At 38.1% G+C, this 23,870-nt stretch overlaps 1 protein-coding gene across 3 annotated transcripts in view; it reads right to left on the bottom strand.

Annotated features, from left to right (window-relative positions):
* Nucleotides 1–8,492: 8,492 nt before the first annotated feature.
* Nucleotides 8,493–23,870, bottom strand: part of tmem181 (transmembrane protein 181) — a 31,895-nt gene continuing 16,517 nt past the window's right edge. Inside the window, exons 5-17 of one of the 3 annotated variants that reach the window (XM_049474146.1) lie at nt 22,966–23,087; nt 22,666–22,794; nt 22,477–22,557; nt 18,486–18,585; nt 18,158–18,288; nt 17,394–17,485; nt 17,129–17,186; nt 15,432–15,534; nt 12,958–13,009; nt 12,277–12,359; nt 11,802–11,891; nt 10,831–10,897; nt 8,493–10,693 (exon numbers count right to left, since the gene is read on the bottom strand). In XM_049474146.1, the coding sequence (XP_049330103.1) occupies nt 10,609–10,693; nt 10,831–10,897; nt 11,802–11,891; nt 12,277–12,359; nt 12,958–13,009; nt 15,432–15,534; nt 17,129–17,186; nt 17,394–17,485; nt 18,158–18,288; nt 18,486–18,585; nt 22,477–22,557; nt 22,666–22,794; nt 22,966–23,087 (1,193 nt within the window). In that variant the 3' untranslated portion in view covers nt 8,493–10,608. The remainder of the gene's footprint in view (nt 10,694–10,830; nt 10,898–11,801; nt 11,892–12,276; nt 12,360–12,957; nt 13,010–15,431; nt 15,535–17,128; nt 17,187–17,393; nt 17,486–18,157; nt 18,289–18,485; nt 18,586–22,476; nt 22,558–22,665; nt 22,795–22,965; nt 23,088–23,870) is intronic. The other 2 variants (XM_049474153.1, XM_049474156.1) reach the window with 2 other exon arrangements.

Here is a 23,870-nt window from a genome sequence, read left to right as displayed (position 1 = left end):
GACAGGAGCGCGCTGACTTCTGTTCATTCCTATTTTAAGAGCGCATAGAAAAATGACTGCGCGTCAGGCTGTGAAAGAAACACCAGCAGCTTAAATAAAATAAAATTATTTTATTTTTTATTCTGTTTATTGTTTATGTAAAAACTGGTTTTGCAACACTGAATATTAAACAAGCACTCAACCAATATTTACACTGGATAAGACCCTCATTTACAATGCTGCTGAGCATTAACAGTTTAAAAGGGATTAAAAATATATATAAAAATAGAAATAAAAACTGACATTTATTGTAGACGAATAAAATATATACATAAAGAAGGAAAAATAGGACCTTTTAAAAAGATCATACAAATAGACATAAAAGGTAAAGAATTTATATCTTATGAAGATATATATTTAATAATTCGATTAATAAAAGAATAAAAATCATTAAAATAATAAATAAAAAATATAAAATATAAACTCATTAAAAAAAATCATTTAAAATAACCCAGGCTTTCTGCAGAATAATCAAAGTTTCAGTTAGTTTCAGTTTCAAATCCTAGAAAACAGCTCACCAAAACCTCAAACTATCCTTTATATTTAACAATGTTTCCTTACAGTTCCTTTACTTATACTTACAGGCCCTTACTTATTTTTATTTAACTGAACTGAGTTTTATATTATGTGTAGCCTGGCGCTGAATTCAGCTCCGTGCTGCGAAAGAGAGCGCGAGAGAGAGAGAGAGAGAGAGAGAGAGAGGCGCAGCCCATTTTGCCCGATTTATCTTGACTAATTATTAGTACATTTATTAGCTTTAGTAAGTTTAATAGCATTCATTTTACTATACTTCTCCGACCTATTTATTAAAACGTTTATTTTAGAAGACAGAGGTTATTCTGTGCGCAATGCCGCGCGCAATGCCACGCACTGCGCCAAGCTTGCTTTGCGTGCCTGACATTTTGAGCACTGGACGAGATTTTAATTCATAAATTAATATATTTAATATTTTAATAAATTTGCCCTGGCGAAAAGAAACGAATTCTAAAATATTGCTTTATATTTCTGTGCATGTTTTAAGTTTTATATAATTGACGGGCAGCACCAGACGCTGACAATGTGCTTTATTTTTCAGATATAAAAGTGAGTTTCAGTTAAATAATAGCAAAGTGAAATAAAATAAATTTATGTTTAATCAAAGTTCTTTTCTCTTTTAATTTTTTATTTCAAAAACTCCAGCATTTAAGTGAGAATAAGCATCTGTTGGAATTCTTAAACAGCAGAATGCCTGTGTCTGCTATATTAAGCTATAAGTCCGTGTACCGAACATAAATATAAATCCTTATAACTGATAGAAATAAATATAACTAATAATAATTTATATTTATGTTCGGTACACAGACTTATAGCTTAATATAAGTCTGTGTACCGAACATAAATATAAATCCTTATAACTGACAGAAATAAATATAACTAATAATAATTTATAGTTACTGTGCAGACTTTTATGTATATTTTATTTTTATAGTTGATTGCTGAAGGTTGTGGGTGAGGTGTATTTTTCTGTGGTAAGGAAGTGATGGTATGGGGTATTTTGGAGCGCAGGGCGCAGGGTAATCGTAATTCCGTTTTGGCTGCGTGAGTGACTGTTGAATTTAGACGTCGTTTCACCGGATCAATCGCGCAATGGGTTTTTCCGCCACCAAGATAGAAACACGCCAGAAAATTAACACCTCATTTCCAGACCACCACGCCCATCTGCGTTAATACATTCCGAAAGTCCATTGCTATTTTAAGGACGCGTGCGCAAGGCCTAAAAATAGTTGAGGGGGTGTAAGATGGCAACGCGCCACGCTACACGCCTTGCGCGGGGTGTACGATAGGGCCCTAAGTCTCCATCAGCTTTATCCCAGAATATCTCACCGCAGTAACTGCTTGCATTAACATTGCATGATGTACAGATTACATTATGGTTCAATTACCAGTAGAAAGCTCAACAAAGAGAAGAAATCATCATAGATATAAAACTCCTAGGAGCCCACTGGCCAAAAATTGTCAACTCTTCCTTACATCCAACACACCTGATCCAGCTCAAAAATGGCCCTGATGATAAAGCTGGATCAGATGGCAGGGAATATTATGTCTTCAGGATAGTGATTTACTATAGGACTTGAGTTGAGAGTTTAGAATGACTAATATAGGTCATTGTCCGGAAATTGTAATTTACACTGTAAATGCAAAATAGGTTATTTAATACATTCCTTTTTACAAGACAATAGTACAAGTAGTACAAGTGTGATTTGGTACAAAAATGCCAGTGTATACCTTGATTGGCTTGTATTCCACGCCAACTTTGATATCTCGTTTATTCTTCTGGCACACTGTGCACTGTGACACCTATAAGGCACAAGAGAAACACATAAATTGTATTAATATATATTTTTTTAAACTTCTTTAGTTAATCCATAAATTGAATAATAGAGGTAGAAAAAACATACCCACTTTTGAATATCTGCAGACATGCAAGGCCAATAAAATCGTTGAGATATTGCATCTCTAGTTTTGATCTGCCCACAGTGAGCGCCAATGTCACTGCTATGGAATTCGACAAACAGAGCATCGGCCTCTGCCGCACTATACACAACTTTGACCTTTAGCTCTTTGTCAGTGCCCTTATGTCTTATGTAGAACAGGTCTTCATCTACAGAAAAGATGGCGATGATAACGAGGTTGAGTATTTTAGACAATTAAACGGTAAAAGCACAAACGTATGGCGACATATTATTCATCAACATTCAAAATGACCGTTTTGTCATATATTTAACAATTATATCAATGCTAATGAAATTCATACTTACCATTACCGCAGAAATTGGGTGCTTTCCGTCGCAGTGTGTACCGTTGATGCTTGTCAAAGTGTTCAGGGCATTTACCTTTGGTAAGAAATTCCCTGATTTGTTTTACCATTTCAGGATCCATACTGAACTCAAACTAACCGAAATATCGAAAGGTTCAGTTCCGAAATAAAGTGCCAATGTTTACAGCCGCTTTAGCTAACTTCACTTTAAACAAAAACCGCCAATGTTCGTGATGACAGTCACGTTACTAAAGTTACACAGGATGATTGAGGAAACGCCCCGCCCTTAACACAAACGTTAATTGGCTCTAGGAGTACAATATATTTCATACATGACTTTAAAATGTTAATGCTTAAACCAACACAAGTTCGGGGAAACAAATTAAAGGCCAGTTAATTTTCATTTTATAACACAAACATGATATTTGTCAATGCACTCAGGTAATTCATTCTTTTTTAAAAGGATGGTAAGTTACCTGAAAATATTTGCTTGGTCTTTTAATATTTTTTGAAGATACATTAAAGGCACAGATCTTGTTGGCAGCTGTCAGAATCTGTGACCCCTATTCTAAAGCATTATGGTAAAGTCCAGTAATAAATATTTTGTGTAGCTGAAAAGGTAAAGGGATAGTGAGTAATCTGAGAGGATTTGACTGGTTTTACACTATTTTAAATAGAAATGGCATAGGGTCACATATTCTGATACCAGCTGTCAGAATTTGTGACCCCTAATATAAAGCAGTATGGTAAAGTCCAGTAATAAATGTTTTTGTAGCTGAAAATGTGAAGGAACAGTGAGTAATCTGAAAAGATCTGGTTGGTTTTACACTATTGTATGTGGAGATGGCAGAGGGTCACATATTCTGATACCAGCTGTCATAATCCGTGACCCCCTATGCCAAGGCTTACCTGTGAATACCATTCTTGATTTTATTTTGTAGCTGAATAGGTGAAGGAATAGTGAGTAATCTGAGAAGATTTGGTTAGTTTTATACTATTTTAAATAGAGATGGAATAGAGTCACATATTCTGATACCAGCTGTCAGAATCTGTGACCCTTAATATAAAGCATTATGGTCAAGTCCAGTAATAAATGTTTTTGTAGCTGAAAATGTGAAGGAATGGTGAGTAATCTGAGAAGATCTGGTTAGTTTTACACTGTTTTAAATGGAGATGGAATAGGGTCACATATTCTGATGCCAGCTGTCAGAAAGTGTAACCCTTAATGTAAAGCATTATGGTAAAGTCCAGTAATAAGTGTTGTGTGTAGCTGAAAAGGTGAAGGGATGGTGAGTAATCTGAGAAGATTTGGTTAGTTTTACACTGTTTTAAATGTAGGTGGAATAGGGTCACATATTCTGATGCTAGCTGTCAGTATGAGTAAAGCCCAGTGATTGCATCACTTTCACAAAAAAAACAACAACTTTATAACTCATGCTTAAGATAGGACCTGGCAAAGGCACATATTTACAGTTGCATCATGTTTCAGCCCATTTTGTCTCCAAAATATCAGAAAACAATGAAAAAATAACCTAAACCTTTTATAAATGTAATTATCTTTTAACATCCCAAAGGCCATTTTAACTACCATTTGAATTAATTATATATCAGTTTAAATATGATACACATTATCTAATGTATGTTTAGCATGATAGCACAGGTGTAAAGTATGAGATAATCAATCCATTTTCTTCTGTTTTGCAATACTACCAACATAAAAGTAATGGGATAAAAGTAAACATTTTCTTAGTGTTACTCAGTTTTCTGTTACTCAGTTACTCAGTGTTACTCAGGTTTTATCTAATCTTTTACTCCCCCCCTGCCTTCTTCATACAAGGTGAAAATGTAGAGAATTAATAATGAAACGCTCATGTTTAAGATCGTTTATTTTATTTATAGACAAAATAAACTGTAAACACCGTTTCTCATCGTCCGGCGGACCGACAGCAGCAGAAGGAGAAAATAAAGCGAGTCCGCGTAGCTTACGCAGTCTACGTAGCGCGCTCGTGCCCGTGAACAGAAACTGTGCAATAGCGCTCTCTGTGGTCACAGAATCCGACGGTCACAGAAAATGGTGTAACACCGGAACAGAGCAGCATTGGGAGGTTTGCACAGGCCTACCAGCAACTACAGCACAACAAAATGAGTACGGTAGGGTCAGTGACTCCTTTTGATGGCAATTCCCAGTCCTGGGAAGAATATTCTGAAATGCTTGACTATTTTTTCCTGGCTAATGACATTGTGGATGATGATAAAAAGAAGGCCATTCTACTAAGTGGTGTAGGAGCTGCCACATACAGTCTCATGCGAAGTTTGCTATGCCCACAGAAGCCAAGTGATAAAACATACAAAGAGTTGGTGGATTTACTCAAAGCACATTTTAATCCAAAGCCGAGCGAAATCATGCAGAGATTCAAGTTCAATTCTAGAGTTTGCAGAAATGGAGAAAGTGTTGCTGACTATGTAGCTGAGTTGAGTAAACTGGCACAGCACTGTAACTATGGAGAGGCTCTAACACAAATGCTGAGGGATAGGCTGGTCTGTGGCGTGAGTGATGGAAGGATTCAAAGGTGGTTGTTGGCAGAGGATGATTTAACATTCAATAAAGCTTTGAAAATAAGACAAGCAATGGAATCTGCAAAGATATTAGAGACCTACATGGGCACCTTCCTGATGATTCAATGGCTTCAGCACTGATTCATAAGGGGAATGCAACAGTCCATCGTGTCTTCTCAGCAGAGCACAAGGTACAGCAGAGATGCCAAACATGCTACAGGTGTAAAGGGCTACATGCAGCAGCTGAATGCAAGTTTGCCAAAGAGATTTGTCACAACTGTGGGCGAGGTCATATAAAACGTGCATGTAGGAGTCTAAAAGGAGCGACCAAGGCTCAAAGGGGAGGAAGAGTACAAACAACAGGCAGCAGCTAAACAGAGTGGCACCCATCACCAAAACAGTCAAAATTAATGGAACAGAAGTGACATTCGAGATTGACACAGGCTGTGGAGTAACAGTCATCAGCAAAGAGCAGTACTTTAAGCTTTGGAAGAAGGGTATAGTTCCAGAATTGGAAAACTCCTCCATGCAGCTGAAGACCTACACAGGAGAGAAATTAGGGGTGCTGGGCATGGCACAGGTGACAATAGAGAATCAGTCAGCTGTAAAAACACTGCCCATGATAGTGTTAGATGGAGAAGGGCCAAACTTACTTGGAAGAGGATGGCTTAAAGAGCTTTCAATGGAGATTCTAGAAAAGCATGCCGAAGTATTTAAAGAAGAACTGGGTCACAAAAGCCAAAATCCAAGTAGACAGTGAAGCCTTGGAGAAGGGTACACATTGATTATGCTGGACCTTGGATGGGTGAAATGTTTCTCATTCTAATTGATGCCCATTCTAAATGGTTGGAAGCTTTCCCCCTGAACAATTCTACATCAGCTACAACCATTGAGTGCTAAAGGAAGAGTTTTAGCCAACATGGGATACCAGAGATGGTGGTTTCAGACAATGGAACTTGTTTCACCAGTTCAGAGTTTGGGGAATTCATGAAATGGCATCGTTCATGTAACTATAGCTCCGTACCATGCATCGTCAAATGGCTTAGCTGAAAGAGCTGTACAAACCTTCAAGGGATTGATGAAGAAGAGTACAGGAGATAGTATTGAAACCAAAGTAGCACGAGCTTCGTTCAGCTATCAAATTACTCCACAATCCACAACAGGTAAATCTCCAGCAGAATTGCTGTATGGCCGGAAGCTGAGATCGGTACTGGATCTTATACATCCTGACTTCTGAAGACAGGTACAAAACAAGCAGCAGAAACAGAAATTGTACCATGATCAACATGCTCGAGAGAGGGATGTTCAGGTTGGTGAGGGAGAGTATACAAGAAACTTCGCTCCAGGTCCCACTTGGATACCAGGAACAGTGGAGAAAAGAACTGGTCCTGTGTCTTACAGTATCACTCTTGGAAATGGAAGACTGGTGACGAGACACATTGATCAAGTGAGACGCAGGTACTCTGAACTGTCTCCAATGGAAACTGAGATTCCTGATCCCTTACCTGTGGAAGTCGTCACTCCAACTACTTTTCCCGAGACTCCCAACGTGTCATCTTCAGAAGATGGTATAGTGACAAACGCACCAATGCTGGAGGCAAGCGCGTCCAATTCTTCTGTAGAGACTGAGCAACCAGAATTGAGAAGATCACAAAGAAACAAGAAACCTCCAAGTTACTTAAAGGACTATACTTAGTTTAGTGTTGAGTTCCCCCAGCCACAGAACTAGAATGCGTCCTGGGACTCACAGGAATGGAGGCAGTCTACCCGAAATCCCTAGAAAAGTTCTTGTTTATAAAAAAAAATAAAAAAAGAATATGTGTTATTGTTGTGTTTTGGCTTAGTCAAGTTACTCTCTGTATGTAATTGTTATTGTTGGAATGCAGTGAAATAATACTGGCATTGTGATAACAAGACTAGTATTATCAGAGGGAAGGGGATGTAATAACCACAGATGCAGTTGCTTTAATTGTCTAGCAAGTGGTGCTAGAGTGTTCCTAGCTTAATTGCACAGTTAGAGTAGAGAAAGCAGTGACTCAGCACAGAAATGGAAGCCTGTTGATCCAGAAGTATTTGGGTGAAGCCCAATTGGATGGTGAGAACAGTCATAGTCAACTTCAAAGACCTACAACATCATCTTGCTGCAGATGGAGTCACTGTGCATCGTTCAACTATTCAGCACACTTTGCACAAGGAGAGGCTATATGTAAAGAGTAATACCAGGGCTAGATACTTCAACAAGACAACAACCCTAAACACAAATCTGTATTTTTCTGAAGTATTATTTTTTCTCCTACTTCCACTTTTACTCCACTACATTTTAACCTGCTGCTTCAATACTTGTTACCAGGGGCGTCACCAGTCTTTTTTAGAGGCTCAGGAACCGGCAATGATAATGTTTGTTCTCTCCGCTGAGCACACGCACACATGGACATTGGATTGGTTTTCAAAAAAGGGGCCATATTTCAGATTCATGTGAAAAAAAAAGATACAAATAGGTCAAATAATCTGTAAGCAGATGCCCTGAAAAATCCATACTGAGTTTTGAGTAGCTTTTCACTTTTAGCTGTTTAAATTAGACCAGATAATGAAACTTTACAAGGTATTTTTTGATAGAAATATTATAAAATGTTTCATCGCCTAATCTGCTGAAAAGATGTCCCCTGGACATCATAGTTTGTGTGTGTGATTTGACTCAAAGTGTGCTCAACACCCCTAAACCTGCTCGTTAAAATTACAAAAATGTTAGAAATTGTTCCAAACCCACAATATCACCAAAGCCAGAGGGGTAGATGCTCTGCATCTCTGTCACCGGGTTTGATGAAGCTGCTCTAATTAACTACTTGCAACTACTTAGGTCGTATTTACTTTAAGTTTATCTGTTCCAATACTTCTGCTCACAAGAAAAATGGGCAGGTTCAGACAAAAGGTGTCCTGGAAATAAAAGCGGAAAATGTTATATATATATATATATATATATTTTTTTTTTTTTGTTTGTTTGTTTTTTGTTTGTTTGTTTTTGTTTTGTTATATTCCCTCCAGTTGTCAGTATTGTAAAAAATGTGATTAAGATCAAATGCCCAAACGTTTAATATTGTTGAAAAAAGACAAGTTTAATAGTGTGTCCTTTTTTACATGACATTTTACACATTTCACACAAAATGCATTGTGCTAAAGTGATGGCACATTAAATACCTTATGGTTACCTTATGTAAAGTGGGATGCAAAGATTTAGACACCCCTGTCAAAATGTCATAGTTCGATAGAAGATGAACTGACCTCCAAAAAGGAATAAAGCTAAAGTGTTTTCAGGAAGAGCTTTTCTCAGTTTGTAATGTAACTAGAAAATGTTAGTTGACAGGGAGGAGTAGGTAAAGATTACTCTAATGGCAAATTTGATTTGCTTTTATAGAAAGCCTCCATGCAGAGCTTTACAATAACAAGTTCTGACTGGGGTGGAATACATCTCAATTTTACTTCAACGCACGCACTCACACACACACACGCTCACGCACGCTCACACACACATACTCGCACGCTCTCACACACACATACTCACACACACACGCTCACACACACACGCTCACACACACACGCTCACACACACACGCTCACACACACACATACTCACACACACACGCTCACACACACACACATACGCTCACGCACGCTCACACACACATACTCGCACGCTCTCACACACACACGCTCACACACACACGCTCACACACACACGCTCACACACACACACACATACGCTCACTCACGCACACGCTCACACACACACGCTCACACACACACACACACACACATACGCTCACTCACGCACACGCTCACACACACACGCTCACGCACGCGAACACACACACACGCTCACGCACGCTCACACACACATACTCGCACGCTCTCACACACACATACTCACACACACGCTCACACACACACGCTCACACACACACGCTCACACACGCTCACACACACACACATACGCTCACTCACGCACACGCTCACACACGCTCACGCACGCGAACACACACACACGCTCACGCACGCTCACACACACATGCTCACACACACACGCTCACACACACACGCTCACACACACACGCTCACACACACACACACACATACGCTCACTCACGCACACGCTCACACACACACGCTCACGCACGCGAACACACACACGCTCACACACACACGCTCACACACACATACTCGCACGCTCTCACACACACATACTCACACACACACGCTCACACACACACGCTCACACACACACACACATACGCTCACTCACGCACACGCTCACACACACACGCTCACACACACACGCTCACACACACACACACATACGCTCACTCACGCACACGCTCACACACACACGCTCACGCACGCTCACACACACATACTCACACACACACGCTCACACACACACACACATACGCTCACTCACGCACACGCTCACAAACACACGCTCACGCACGCTCACACACACACGCTCACGCACGCTCACACACACATACTCACACACACACGCTCACACACACACACACATACGCTCACTCACGCACACGCTCACAAACACACGCTCACGCACGCTCACACACACACGCTCACGCACGCTCACACACACATACTCACACACACACGCTCACACACACACACACATACGCTCACTCACGCACACGCTCACACACACACGCTCGCGAACACACACACGCTCACGCACGCTCACACACACATACTCGCACACACACATGCTCACACGCTCTCACACACACATACTCACACACACACGCTCACACACACACGCTCACACACACACGCTCACACACACACGCTCACACACACACGCACACACACGCTCACACACACGCTCACTCACGCACACGCTCACTCACGCACACGCTCACACACACACGCTCACACACACACGCTCACACACGCTCACACACACACGCTCACACACGCACACATACTCGCACACACACACGCTCACACACACACGCTCACTCACGCACACGCTCACACACACGCACACATACTCACACACATATTTACACACGCATACTCACACACATACTCTCACACACGCTCACACACACATACTCACACACACGCACACACACACACACAGCATCATCATCATAGTGCTGTACATACTCATTCTATGTCTCAAAATGCTGGAAACAACAAATCATGATTGCTGAATTAGGTTAGTCACTGTCACTCTCATCTTGGTACTTGGAGGTGGTTTTAATTGCACGGCCATTTTGAAGAGGCATTACTTCATAGTCACTCCTAAAAAACAATTATAGAATGTTTAATTAATTACTAAACATTAAGAGGGAACTCATTTGACAAATGCCATAACCATGCTATGACATCTTAGGTAAAATCCTTATATACATGAATTCAAACACATGTAAAACACATACCCATAAATCACTTCATCATCGGAGTCATTTAGCATAGAAAAAGCAGGATTATCTTTCATCTGGGAATCTAGAGTAAAAAATAAATGAAAAGAATTATGACTGACAATTATACATGTTATGCCATATTATTATTATATCTAATTATTTAAAATGTAACAAGAGATTTTTTGCAATATGTAGAATACAACAAAATAAATTGACAATCCTGGACCCAATAATTGGAATTACACATAGGGCAGAGTCTATTCCCTTTAACGAAACTCTAATCATCCAGCTATTTCACAGGGGTCGACAAGTAGGCACATCACTTCCTTAGTATTTGATTTAATTAAACCCACAAGAAAGTTCTAGAAAGTTCAAAAGTGAGGTCTGGCTTCCCAAAGCCTCCCTCTTCCAAGCTCACTTTGCTTCATATTCTGGTGACTTAGGCTGTACCTACCAGCACTGGCACAATCAACAGATGAAAATGCAGTCCTCAGTTTCATTTAGATTTAAATTCACAACTTCAAAAACACTATATAAAACATATTCAGCCGTCTCTCGGCAGGCCAGTCAGTCTCACACTGGCCTTCCGTGCTCAATATGAGCCCTTTTTATACACTGAGCAATTAGAAATATAAGGTTGTTATAAACTACCAAAAAAAACACATTTCACTAAAACTGTCTACCCTGTCCCTGTCAATGCTGCCTTGCTGCTCGTCATACCAGGGTGGCTGCATGCATTACAGGAAAAAAGTGATTAGGTCAATGTGCTGCATATTATGTTTTATAAATAGGATGAGTCAAAAGCATAAAATATCCTTTTTTTTAGGGCAAAAAAAGGCACTATTCTGATAATTACCCATCACAGCATCGTTACCAGACTTACAGATAGACCATCTCAACTCATATCACTTTCCCTGCTGTGCGTGCAAAACCATTTTTGTTTACTGCAAAAATATTAGTTTTTGTGCATTAGTGGACTTACTCACCATACAAGGTATTTCTAGAGGGTGAGTAAATAAAAGCTAATGTGTAGAGGTAAAAATTGAGAAGTCCATAAAAGGATAAAAATTCAGCTGGTGAAGATAAAAGTTAAGGATGGTAAATATTATATGGAATACTGAAAATATTGTGGAGCATTACATGACCCACAGAAATCACGATCTTTCAATCATATTTCTAGGTGAAAATTAGTTAGTTCTAAGACTATTTATTATGTAATGTAATCATACATAACGCTGAAACACCAACTGAGAACAAATAATCTACACTCTATTTCTCACTGCAACATTCTATACATGAAGGTCACTTTTTGTGACTGCCTTTTTCCCCAGACAAATATTTACTTAATTTTAGTTCACCTAATATACAGGCTGCACACATTTGTATGAAACAATCAATCAAACAAAAGCAGAGTTCATGAAATATTTCAGTAAAGAACAGATATATTATATAAAAGGATATAATTCTGATAATGGGTGGATAATTCTGCTACAAAGTTGTCTTGTAGAGCTTTTGATCCAAATCGCATGTAAAGAATGACCATACTGGGGAGAGAGAAGGAGGGGGTGGGGATGGGAAATAGAGATTGAGAGAGAAGTATTTTAATCATTATCATTTTAATAAAAATAATAATATTAATAATTGTGTTTAAGTATTCCAATTTGTTTGCCATTGGCATCACTTGCTATGCAAGAACATTTAGGAGGTTCTTTGTATTAAATTACCATTTAGGGCTTAGGTTGTGAATGCAAGGATTTTTTTCTTGATAACCCTTTAATCCAATGCTGTCCAGTAAAACAGTGCACCTGTAATCCACATATTTCAAAATCTTCCTAATGGTTTTCAGCATTTAAACATTTCTCCTTATGAAGCCTCCATTACATTACCAATACAATTAAATACCAAATCCAAAAACCCCAATGACTTTTAAAAAAATAATACAAACTTTACTGTGCATAATTGTGCAAGATTTTGATATTTCTTTGCAATTTTTTCTTTAACATTTTTCAAGCCAGTCTAACCATGCAAACATTACAAAAAGACAAGAGGACTAAATATGTGCATTTTGTAATATAAAAAAAACTTGTGTTGTACTCAGCTTTGCTTAAGCATTTCATTGAAGATGTAAAATAATTTGATTACCTAATCACCAAGATCAGAAATGTCAGAGCTGTTAAAAACTTCAATCGTAAATCTGAAAAAAAAAAAAATAATAATAATAATTAATGGTTATGTCTGATATCAAAGTAAACACCAGCCCACCACCAGTGAACATCAGCCCATTCACTGCTCTTTAAAATGTTGTGTTACATTATAACACATCTTTTCAATGATATTCTATTTTGTGAGATGCACTTGTATATATACATTGTGCTTTTGTTGGTGGTTGTCAGGGAGTTGGTAGGGTAGGACTGTACTTAGGAATTGGTACCGTATTGACAATCGCCACGGTATGTCGGTCAGAACATGTTTCACAGGAGGCAGACTTCAGTTTATTGGATTACTTTCTTCAAAAACACACACAAACAGCAATGCACAGGGGGTCAAACTGAGACTTGACAAGTTACATTCGGTAGGAATGGGGTGGTTCTACTGAGGTATCATTTGGAGTATGGTTTGTTCAAGGTATGGTTCTGTAACAATGAAAGGACAAGAAATACAAACCACATAATATTCAATAAACTGATTACTAAATAAACTACATACATGTTAATACACTCTCTTAGGAATAACTAATGCATTGACAGTAAAAATTGTCCAACATAAAGCATTGTACAATAAGTGATTGGAATAGCTAACATTAGCAGTTCAAAGTTGGACACATAAATGACTCAAATTCGGTAGGAAACAAACTACAAACTATGGTGTATCGATAAACACCTAAAACAATACTACAACTGAAATTAGTCAGGTAACACTCACCATTCTTCATTTACACACACCACAAACAAGCACAAAGTAGAATGACCGGGAAGCACGTTTCCTCTGACCTACTCCAAAAACTTGCAGTGTCATAATGGCTGATTAAAAGGATTGTAGACCTTTCTGCAAAAATCCAACCCAGCAGATGGCGCTGTTGCCAATGGAAGTCTATGGCCTTTACAACAAGGTACTGTCCAGGAAAGACTTAGGGTGCTTTCACACCTGCCTCATTTGGTCCGGACTTTCGGACTTTTCAGTTTGGTCCGAACCAAAGTAGCAGATGTGAAAGGGGCCGTAAACCACGGTCCGGACCAAAGGACCAGATTTTGGTCCGACCAAGAGAGGTGGTCTCGGTCCGGATCTTCTGAACCATGGTCCGGTTCGCCTGCAGTGTGAAAGCGCTTTTCTGGATGGTTCTAACTTTCGGACCAATTACAGGAAGCTGAGCAGGCGTTCCTCAACAACGGCAGCAGAAGAAGAAAAATAACCAACTACTACTGACTGCAGCCTGCGGGAAGGCGGAGTTGGATGTCCAGCGCGTCCATTCCCCCCCACTTTGTCCACGCCACGCCAGTCAGTCTCGCAAAGCTTGTAGTGTATACACAGTATTTAAGCTGGATGACGCGGCACATTATATTTAAAGTCCGCTAACTGCACTGTACATTGTTAACTTCCGTTCAGAGGCGGAGCTAAGACATGATGCTGACAAAGTGGGCGGGACTGGATGGCGGGACTGGATGGCATGACTCTGACAAAGTGGGCGGAGCTGGACACACCGGAAAAGCAGGAAAAATGAGCCGTGGATACAGTTGCTTCAGGACAAGCTCGTTTGTTTGGCGAATTTGAACTAATTTAGAGTACTGTGCCTGAAGTTACTGCTGCTGTTATAAAAAACACAATAGCAGCGAAATGAATCTGTTTATTCATTTTATCCTGATCCTGGAAAGGCTTTCCACCGAATGAACCACCCGCTGAATTGCCAACACGCCAACGTCAGATTCATGTCCTTCTAAAACCAATCAGCATCAAGTTAAGGAAAACGCATCGATACGTAAGTGATGATGAAAGGATGTAGGAGTATCACACAAAGGTCTTTGGTGCGCTCCCTAAACTGCAGTGTGAAAACAAAAATAAGTATTTCTAGTACTATGCCACTTTCTTCTGCAAATACAAAGCTGTCAAGTCGCTATCCAGTTGGACAACATACCGTAGCCACAACCTTTAAAGTCAGTGACTAATGCGGTACAAGGTCTCTGAATACACTGGCCCTAAAACAGGTGTTCCTTCCAAGCTAGAGTTGCTGAGGGTGACTCATTTACCCAGGGCACTGACGCTGATTGCAGGATGATGATATATATATAAAGCTGAGTCAGGTTTGGGCACAATCATTTGTTAATTAACCCTTCAGCCAGGCAACATTCTTTAATGAGCCCGACATCTGCCCCGTCTATACACAGGTCAGCTGCAACCAAAAAGCTGTGGTATGTCTGCCTTCCTGATTCTGGTAGGTCACCCACTACATAAGCACTGGTTTTATGAGGTCACTCATGACGATGTTATACTGGTCTCAGTATAATCTACCTGACAGGACTGCACCATAGGCATCATAGAACCACAGTTACTAACTAGCATTCTTGGCAATTCCACTGTGAACCTGTAGGAGAATGATAGAATATGTAAATAAAAATGTTTACCGGCATAAGGCATATTCTTCAGCTCCGACCATGCTCTCACAAGCAAAAACACCAGGTAAAGACCATACAGAACTGCCACCAAGAGGAAGAATACTTTCAGTCCCTGTAGGTAAAATACTTGTGAGCTTTAAAAGTACTGGAAAAAAAAAACACTTCACTCTTTACATTCAAACATAAAAAATCTACCTATATCATATGATGCAAGTAATTACATCTTGTGAATGCACTTAATTAGGCAGTAATTTTATATACACCACATTTTACTGCTTGATGTCAATCAAATCAACCAACCCTCAAATAAAAATACTATAAATAATTAACCTCTGAGCATTTAACACAAGGGCTTAAGCTAAAAGAATAACAGTGAAGTCAGCAAATGATTTTTTAATAAACACACAAAAACAATTAAGATTAAAATAGGCAGGACTAAAAAAATCTAATAAGACCAACAGTAATTAATATTTCGGCAATAAGTGTAGATAGCTAAAATTGAAAGAAGTCCAATTAGAGCTGGGCGATATGGAAAAAAATCTTATCACGATATAGTTTTCCATATCAGTCGATATCGATATGTATCACGATATAAATCGTGATGGAAGCACAGTGCTTCTTTATGTCTATGGCCATGTAAAAATTATTATAAACCAGTGTGTTCTCAAAGATGAAACTTGTTTTCTCTAAAGCAAACCTGAAAGGTAAACAGAAGAGAGGTTTCATAAAGAAATGATTTAATGGGCTATTTAGGGTTAAACATGACCGTTTTGGGTCAGTGGGTCTATAATTAACCAGCTGCCTTATGTATAACAAGCTGTTTTCCAGATACTGGGAATTCTGGTAATATTTTATGGGTTACGAGCATTGACAATGATGTATAGAAGGAAAGTCTGAATTGTGAAGGTTAAGGATGGTTTTAAGAAAACATGGATCTAAGCAAGACAATAACTTCCTGACCTTAATCCAATAGACATGATGTGGAAACAAGCAGTTCATGCAAGTATCCCTCTAACACAAGACAGTAAAACTGGGATACTAAGATAAAACATGGAAAATTTATGAAATATCTATTGCATTATACAAATACACTGGTTTATGCACAATTTGCATGTTTAATCACTTGCACTTGTAATTGGGTGTTCTTGTTGTGGACAGACCTCTTTTTTGCACTGTCATCATGTACAGGCACACATATCCATATACGTGTGTATAGATGTATGTATGTAAATAGCTATTAATGTTTTCTATTTTTAAAGGGGTTAATATTGTGTGATCCTTTATTTAAAATGTTATAAAATGCTTGACTTGAACGTAAACAAATGTACAGATGTACCTGTACTACTTGTACCTGTGCAAATGGCAATAAAGTAAAGATAACATAAATGAATGTATAAAGACAAACTAAATCTCCTTAAATTCCAGATTTGGCCATTTCTAATGTTTCTTGATACCTGATAGATTTGGTTTGTTTTTTTAACCTAATGCATATAGGTTAAAACTGGCATTACCACCATCTAAGAGTTCTCAACAACAAATATTAAATGTAAATTCAATACTTAAATTAAATCAACACCAGATCTTTTTAAACTGTCACTCTCCAAATACTTATAGATCTTCTTTATTAATGAATTAATTTATATATTTATGTAAAGCAGTTACTGAAATCTACTGAGACAAGGAAGCAACTGGTGTATTTCTCTTACCTGAAAGTGCTGCATGTCCATATTATATCGATATGTGGGATCCTGCAGCTCATTTAACCTAAAAGTAAAAAAGGCTAGTATTATTTAGTGAAATAAATGTTGCATATGTATACATATTGCATATCATTCCTTAAGTTTTATCTTCAGCATATTTCTCTCAAAAACAATATTAACATTACACAAAGTAGTGTTTTACAAATAAATCAGTATAAAACATAAACAAGTTAAGGCTGTATTGAACATTCATAAACTGCATTCATCTTACAGTTGCCATATGCCCAGAATGACAGCAGATATCCACAGCATTCCCACAATCACCAGTTTGGGCAAGTAGAAAGTTGCAAACTTTCTCTCTCCCTGAGGGTTAAAATAAGATCAGTCACATACCCCTTTTTCTGTCATTTGTCCAAAATTCAATGCAGAGATTTAATAAAATTTAATTCAGTAAAATATACAGTGCCCCTTACAGATTTCTATTTTTGTGTTTTTTTTTGTCATAATTCAATTTTTCAGATTATCAAACACACTCTCAAACAAATATAACCTTATTATATATAAAAAGCAGTTTTAAATAAGTCCATTTATTAAGGGGAAAAAACAAACAAACGGAACACCAGTGAACCTTCTCAGGAGTGGCAGGCCTAACAAACTTAATGCAAAAGAGAATGGGCAAAGACAAAGGCTCATCTCACAAAGATCTTGATGATCTCCAGGACTTTGGGTAAATATTCTTTGGACTGAAGTGACAAAAGTAGAACTTTTTGGAAGGTGTGTGTCCCATTACATCTGATGTAAATTTAACAAATCGTATCAGAAAAGAACATTATACTGAACGTAAAACACGGTGGTGGTAGTGTGATGGTCTGGGGCTGCTAAATAATAAATGAAATTTGAGAACTGTTTTTATATTTACTCATGTTATATTTGACTAATAGTAAAATGTCTTTGTTAATCTAAAATTTGTTTAGGTATTATAAAAAAGTAAAAACAAAAATCTGTAGGGGGAATTTACTTTTTCACAGCACATACCTGAACTCTGATGCCATGGTATACACAGAGCCAAAACAGCAGAAGAGCACACAGGAATAGTGCCTGGAAGAAAGTGTCCAATGTTCCAGGAATCCAGCTATTTGTCAGAAATGACAATGGGAAGAACGGATCTAAAACAAGTACATTATTTAAGAAAAAAAAGACATTTAATCACAAGATGCTTATCAACCTAGACAATTAACAGTATAGAGAAAAACAGTACTGATGCAAATCATAATAGCATTAATTTAGAGATTTTACTTTTTACTGTAGTGATTTATAGCATAAGTTTGTCTCTTTTCACATTACATTAGGGTGGGTTGCTCACCATTGTACAGCAAAAGTAAAGGCAAAAGAATAGACATCCACTTCTGCTCTATCCCCCAATCCCTCATGGAGAATTTCCTCAGGGAGTGGGCAAAAACACACTAAAAAGATATTGCACAGATGTCATGATTTACAACCTTTAACATTTAAAAATTAAAACAAAAAACAAACTTACACTCTAGATTAAAAAAAGACTAAGAAAAAGATTAAGAAAAACTAAAAATGGTACATACGCTGTATCCTTCAAAAATATTGGAACAGTAAAAAACATTCTTTGTTTTGCTATATACTGTAGATTACTCTTGGTTTGAGCCATGGTTTTAACAAATAAGGACTATTTTTTTGTTAGAAAGGATAAACCATTTCCAGGGTTGTGTCTATTGGAGAAGCCATTCCGAAGCTATAGATAATACACAACACACCTGCATACAAAACGTTCAAATACAACAATTGTGATTTGCAAAAATAATGCTGGTCATTTAAAGTCATTTAACTTTGTGTCTTTCCACACTATGTAAGGGTGGAAGGCTCACCATTGTAGAGCAAAAGTAAATGCAACAAAACAGACATCCACAGGTTTTGACATTTAAGGACTCAACTGAACTACATTCATAATCCTCATACCATAATCAAACCACAACCCTACTAATCTATCAGCAACATTATTATTATTATTTTTTTCCCGCTGTCTATATAAGCTATATTGACTTGTAAATGATTAGCTAATAATCTGGTCAACATAAAGTTCTTCATTTGACACTCTTAACCATAAGTCTGGAGAGAATATCCAGGGTTTATACAGCTTTTACAGGGTAAAATTCAAGCACTTTTAAGCACTTTCAAGGCCCATTTTCAAGTTTTTCCAGCACCTTTCAGCTGTGGTAAATTAATGATAACAGTGATATCTCAAAACTGCCATTCAGCAATAATCAATATATATCAAAACTATTCCCCACACTTCACAGCAACTATGCTACTGAGAAAAGTAAGTAAATAGCAGGAATTATGGATTTATTAGGGTCAGTTTCACACAATTTAAATACCAATGTTCTTCCGCGCATGTTTACCCTATTCATTTAATTGAGCAGTTACTGAAGTACGTCAAATTTGGGGATGAGTGGAGAGCATTTATAAACACATACACTCAAAATTATTGATTTGCTATTTTGTCACACTGCAAGAGATGGTATTATTTTTATGTGAACACAACCAGAATTTTGTTTGGTAATTGCAGAAGGAGAAGAAATTAAATTAAAATAAGTTTTATGATTCTAAATGTATCACCTATCTTTAGACTTTGTTTGCTATCCAACTTGATTGGGTTAATAATGAAACTATACCACAAAAGATCACTAGGCAAACAACTTTTAATCATTGTTTTACTGAAAATGTAAAAAAAGGTCAAGCTTTTTAACAGTGCTGTAAAAATCAACAACGCAAAATAGTGCAAACATATACAGTGTATCCGGAAAGTATTTACAGCGCTTCACTTTTTCCACATTTTCTTACGTTACAGCCTTATTCCAAATTGTATTATATTAATCTCTTTTCTCAGAATTCTACACAAAATACCCCATTATGACCATGTGAAAAAAGTTTTCTTGAGAGTTCTGAAAATGTATTAAAAATAAAAAAAAAAACAAGATTTCACAGCCTTCGCCATGAAGCTCAAAATTGGGCTCAGGTGCATCCTGTTTCCACTCATCATCCTTGAGATGTTCTACAGCTTAAATGGAGTCCACCTGTGGTAAATCCAGTTGATTGGACATGATTTATAAAAGGCACACACAGTATAAAAGGTCCCACAGTTGACTGCATGTCAGTAGACCTCCAAAACAAAATTGTCTTCAGCACAAATCTGGGGAAGGATACAGAAAAATATCTGCTGCTTTGAAGGTCCCAATGAGCAAAGTGGCCTCCATCATTCGTAAATGGAAGAAGTTTGGAACCACCAGAACTCTTCCTAGAGCTGATCGGGGGAGAAGGGCCTTGGTCAGGGAGGTGACCAAGAACCCGATGGTCACTCTGTCAGAGCTCCAGCATTCCTTCGTGGAGAGAGGAGAACCTTGCAGAAGGACAACCATCTCTGCAGCAATCCACCAATCAGGCCTATATGGCAGAGTGGCCAGGCGAAAGCCACTCTATACTAAAAGGCACAAGGCAGCCCGTCTGGAATTTGCCAAAAGGCACCTGAAGGACTCTCAGACCACGAGAAACAAAATTCCCTGGTCTGATGAGACAAAGATTGAACTCTTTGGTGTGAATGCCAGGCGTCATGTTTGGAGGAAACCAGGCACTGCTCATCACGAGACCAATACCATCCCTACAGTCAAGCATGGTGGTGACAGCATCATGCTATGAGGATGTTTTTCAGCAGCAGGAACTGGCAGACTAGTCAGGATAGAGGTAAAGATGAATGCAGCAATGTACAGAGACATCCTGGATGAAAACCTGCTCCAGAGCGCTCTTGACCTCAGACTGGGGCGAAGGTTCATTTTTCAGCAGAACAGTGATACGAAGCACACAGCCAAGATCTCAAAGGAGTGGCTTCAGGACCGCTCTGTGAATGTCCTGAAGTGGCCCAGCCAGAGCCCAGACTTGAATCTGATTGAACATCTCTGGAGAGATCTGAAAATGGCTGTGCACAGACGTCTCCCATCCAACCTGATGGAGCTTCAGAGGTACTGCAAAGAAGAATGGGCAAAACTGCCTAAAGAGAGGTGTGCCAAGCTTGTGGTATTATATTCAAAAAGACTTGAGGCTGTAGTTGCTGCCAAAGGTGGTTCTACAAAGTATTAAGCAAAGGCTTTGAGTACTTATGTAAACGTGATTTCTTTGTTTTTTTATTTTTATATATTTTCAAAACTCTCAAGAAAAATTTTAAGGAAAGAGATTAATTTAATACAATTTGAAAAGGTTGTAACGCAACAAAATGTGGAAAAGGTGAAGCACTGTGAATACTTTCTGGATGCACTGTATAGAGCAACCCCAAATACCAAGTAAGATCACTTGACAAATACCCTCACTTTCAATAAATTCTTTATTTGAAAACGTAAAAAATAAAACAATTACCATTGAGCTAGGCAGTGAATCATCTTACTGATGATTTTTACATTTCCCGTTTAACATTTATCATTTCCTTCTCAAGAGCGCAAATGTTAAACTCATGACTTGGTTTTTGGCTTTTAGCCTAGCTATCTTCAGCCGGAGATCGGCTCATTCTATGGCACTGATGCCGCCGAAACAGTCCCGGAGTTCGTCTCGTTCCCGGCTAACTGCGGGCAAACAGTCCCGGAGATCGTCTCGTTCCCGGCTAACTGCGGGCAAACAGTCCCGGAGATCGTCTCGTTCCCGGCTAACTGCGGGCAAACAGTCCCGGAGATCGTCTTGTTCCCGGCTAACGCCGGGCCAACAGCGGCTCGTTGGGGGATGCTTGCGCCGGGGCTCAGTTTAGCTTAATAGTATATTTTATGTGTAAGCCGGATTATTACTAATATAAATATAATATGAATCCAAAGTTTGGCTTTTAGCATAGCTAGCTAACTCTCCTACGGTCCATGTTTAAAAAAACACACACAGAAGTGGTAAAACTATGTTGCATCTGGGGGCAAAAAGAGCCAGCTGGCTCTTTGGGAGACAACTCTTCTTAGATTACAAGAAACTGGAATTTGTTATCACACATACGTGGAGGCACGAGCGAAGCCTTTTTTATTTTACGCTCTTTTTTTTTCACTTATGATCGCTTAAACATAAAAACCTAAAAAATTATCATGGATTGATCTTGCATTGCTGCTTCTACACTAATCTTTAATGATAATTTCACTCATGATAGTAGCAGCAGAATTAATTCACATGTCTTCTGAAACACTGCTATTGTACAGAGAAATGCATTTGATTATTTTTTTAAATAAAAAATACCATTGCTGTTTTAATACTTTTATAGAAGCATATAAGTAGACAGCATATAAGTAAATATATTTTACTATCCTTACCGTCACTATGAAGGTCAAAACAACAAACACGAACCGGAACCAGATCTCCATCTGGGAGAATTTGGGGTTGTATGTCTTAATCTGTTATAAGTGAACAGAGAATACTGTCAACAAGTTGGCTATATTTAGACTAGTTTTTGTCACAAAACCTATTTGGGTTTGTAATTGGAAATAGACAAATGATCTTACCACAAACGTGACATTTTGGATGTTTTGGGACATGCCCTCCAGGCCTTTAAGGCTAACATTGATTTGATACCGTGTGTAGTTCAGGTAGCCCAGGTGCGCAACAATGATCTCATCACACAACTGGTGGGGCTAAGAGGAAAAGAATCATTACTTTGTAGAATCATCCACCTCTGTCTCTTTATCCTATTACTTTAATTATGTCATTACACATTACAATAAGTTTAATTTCTCCTAATTTCACCACTAGTAAGAATTATTACCAAAAACCTCAATGCTTTTAAATGAATGAAACATTCTTACTTGTGCACAGTGGAGAAAGCGTGATTTCCGGTGCACATTGTCACTGATGTTCATAATGCTGGCATCCTGCAGCACACCTTTTAATTCCACATTCATCTCAATATTTTTCCGGAAATCTTCTTCTGTGGGATGTAAACATTACATCAATATAGATAAAAACAAAACATAAAATGAATGTTAAGAAATATCTCAAAAGAGAAACCCCTTGGTAAATGAATAGGCTTTGAAAACTGACAGAGATAATCAGTTATACATATAACATACAGTACAATTAGTGCTGGACGATATGGCAAAAATTTATATTGAGATATATTCCTTAATTCCGGTCAATACGATATAATTTTGATATCAGTATAAATACTTTGAAGGACTCAGAAAAACTGCTAAGAATCTCTGCAATAGAAATGTGTACACTACTGTCTGAAAATCTGAAAAGTCTTTGGAACCTCCTCTCACAAAAACTATATAATACTTTAGAAATAAAAATGGTCAAAATAAATGAATGCTCACCTTAATTTGCATATAGCAAAGTAAAAACATGACATCTCTTTCAAACACAAACCTATAACCTATATACGTATTACCAATATAAATAACTTACAACAGAGGCAGAGCTTCTTATTCTTTTGTAAACATATTTAACAGATTAAAAAGTGCTTCAATCAGGATAAAGAATACAAGTAGCTTTCATATATATAAAAGGAACATGATATCCCCGTCAAATAAACAAACCTGTAGGTTTAATCAACTACACTGCTCAAAAAAATAAAGGGATAATAAACAACACAATGTAACTTTAAGTCAACCACACTTCTGTGAAATCAACCTGTCCAGTTAGGAAGCAACACTGATTGTGAATCAATTTCACCTGCTGTTGTGCAAATGGAACAGACAACAGGTACAAA

Source organism: Astyanax mexicanus, chromosome 2 (assembly GCF_023375975.1).
Source record: "Astyanax mexicanus isolate ESR-SI-001 chromosome 2, AstMex3_surface, whole genome shotgun sequence".
Classification (NCBI taxonomy): domain Eukaryota; kingdom Metazoa; phylum Chordata; class Actinopteri; order Characiformes; family Acestrorhamphidae; genus Astyanax; species Astyanax mexicanus.
Note: the sequence above shows the minus strand (reverse complement) of the source record. Positions and strands in the feature narration are given on the sequence as shown.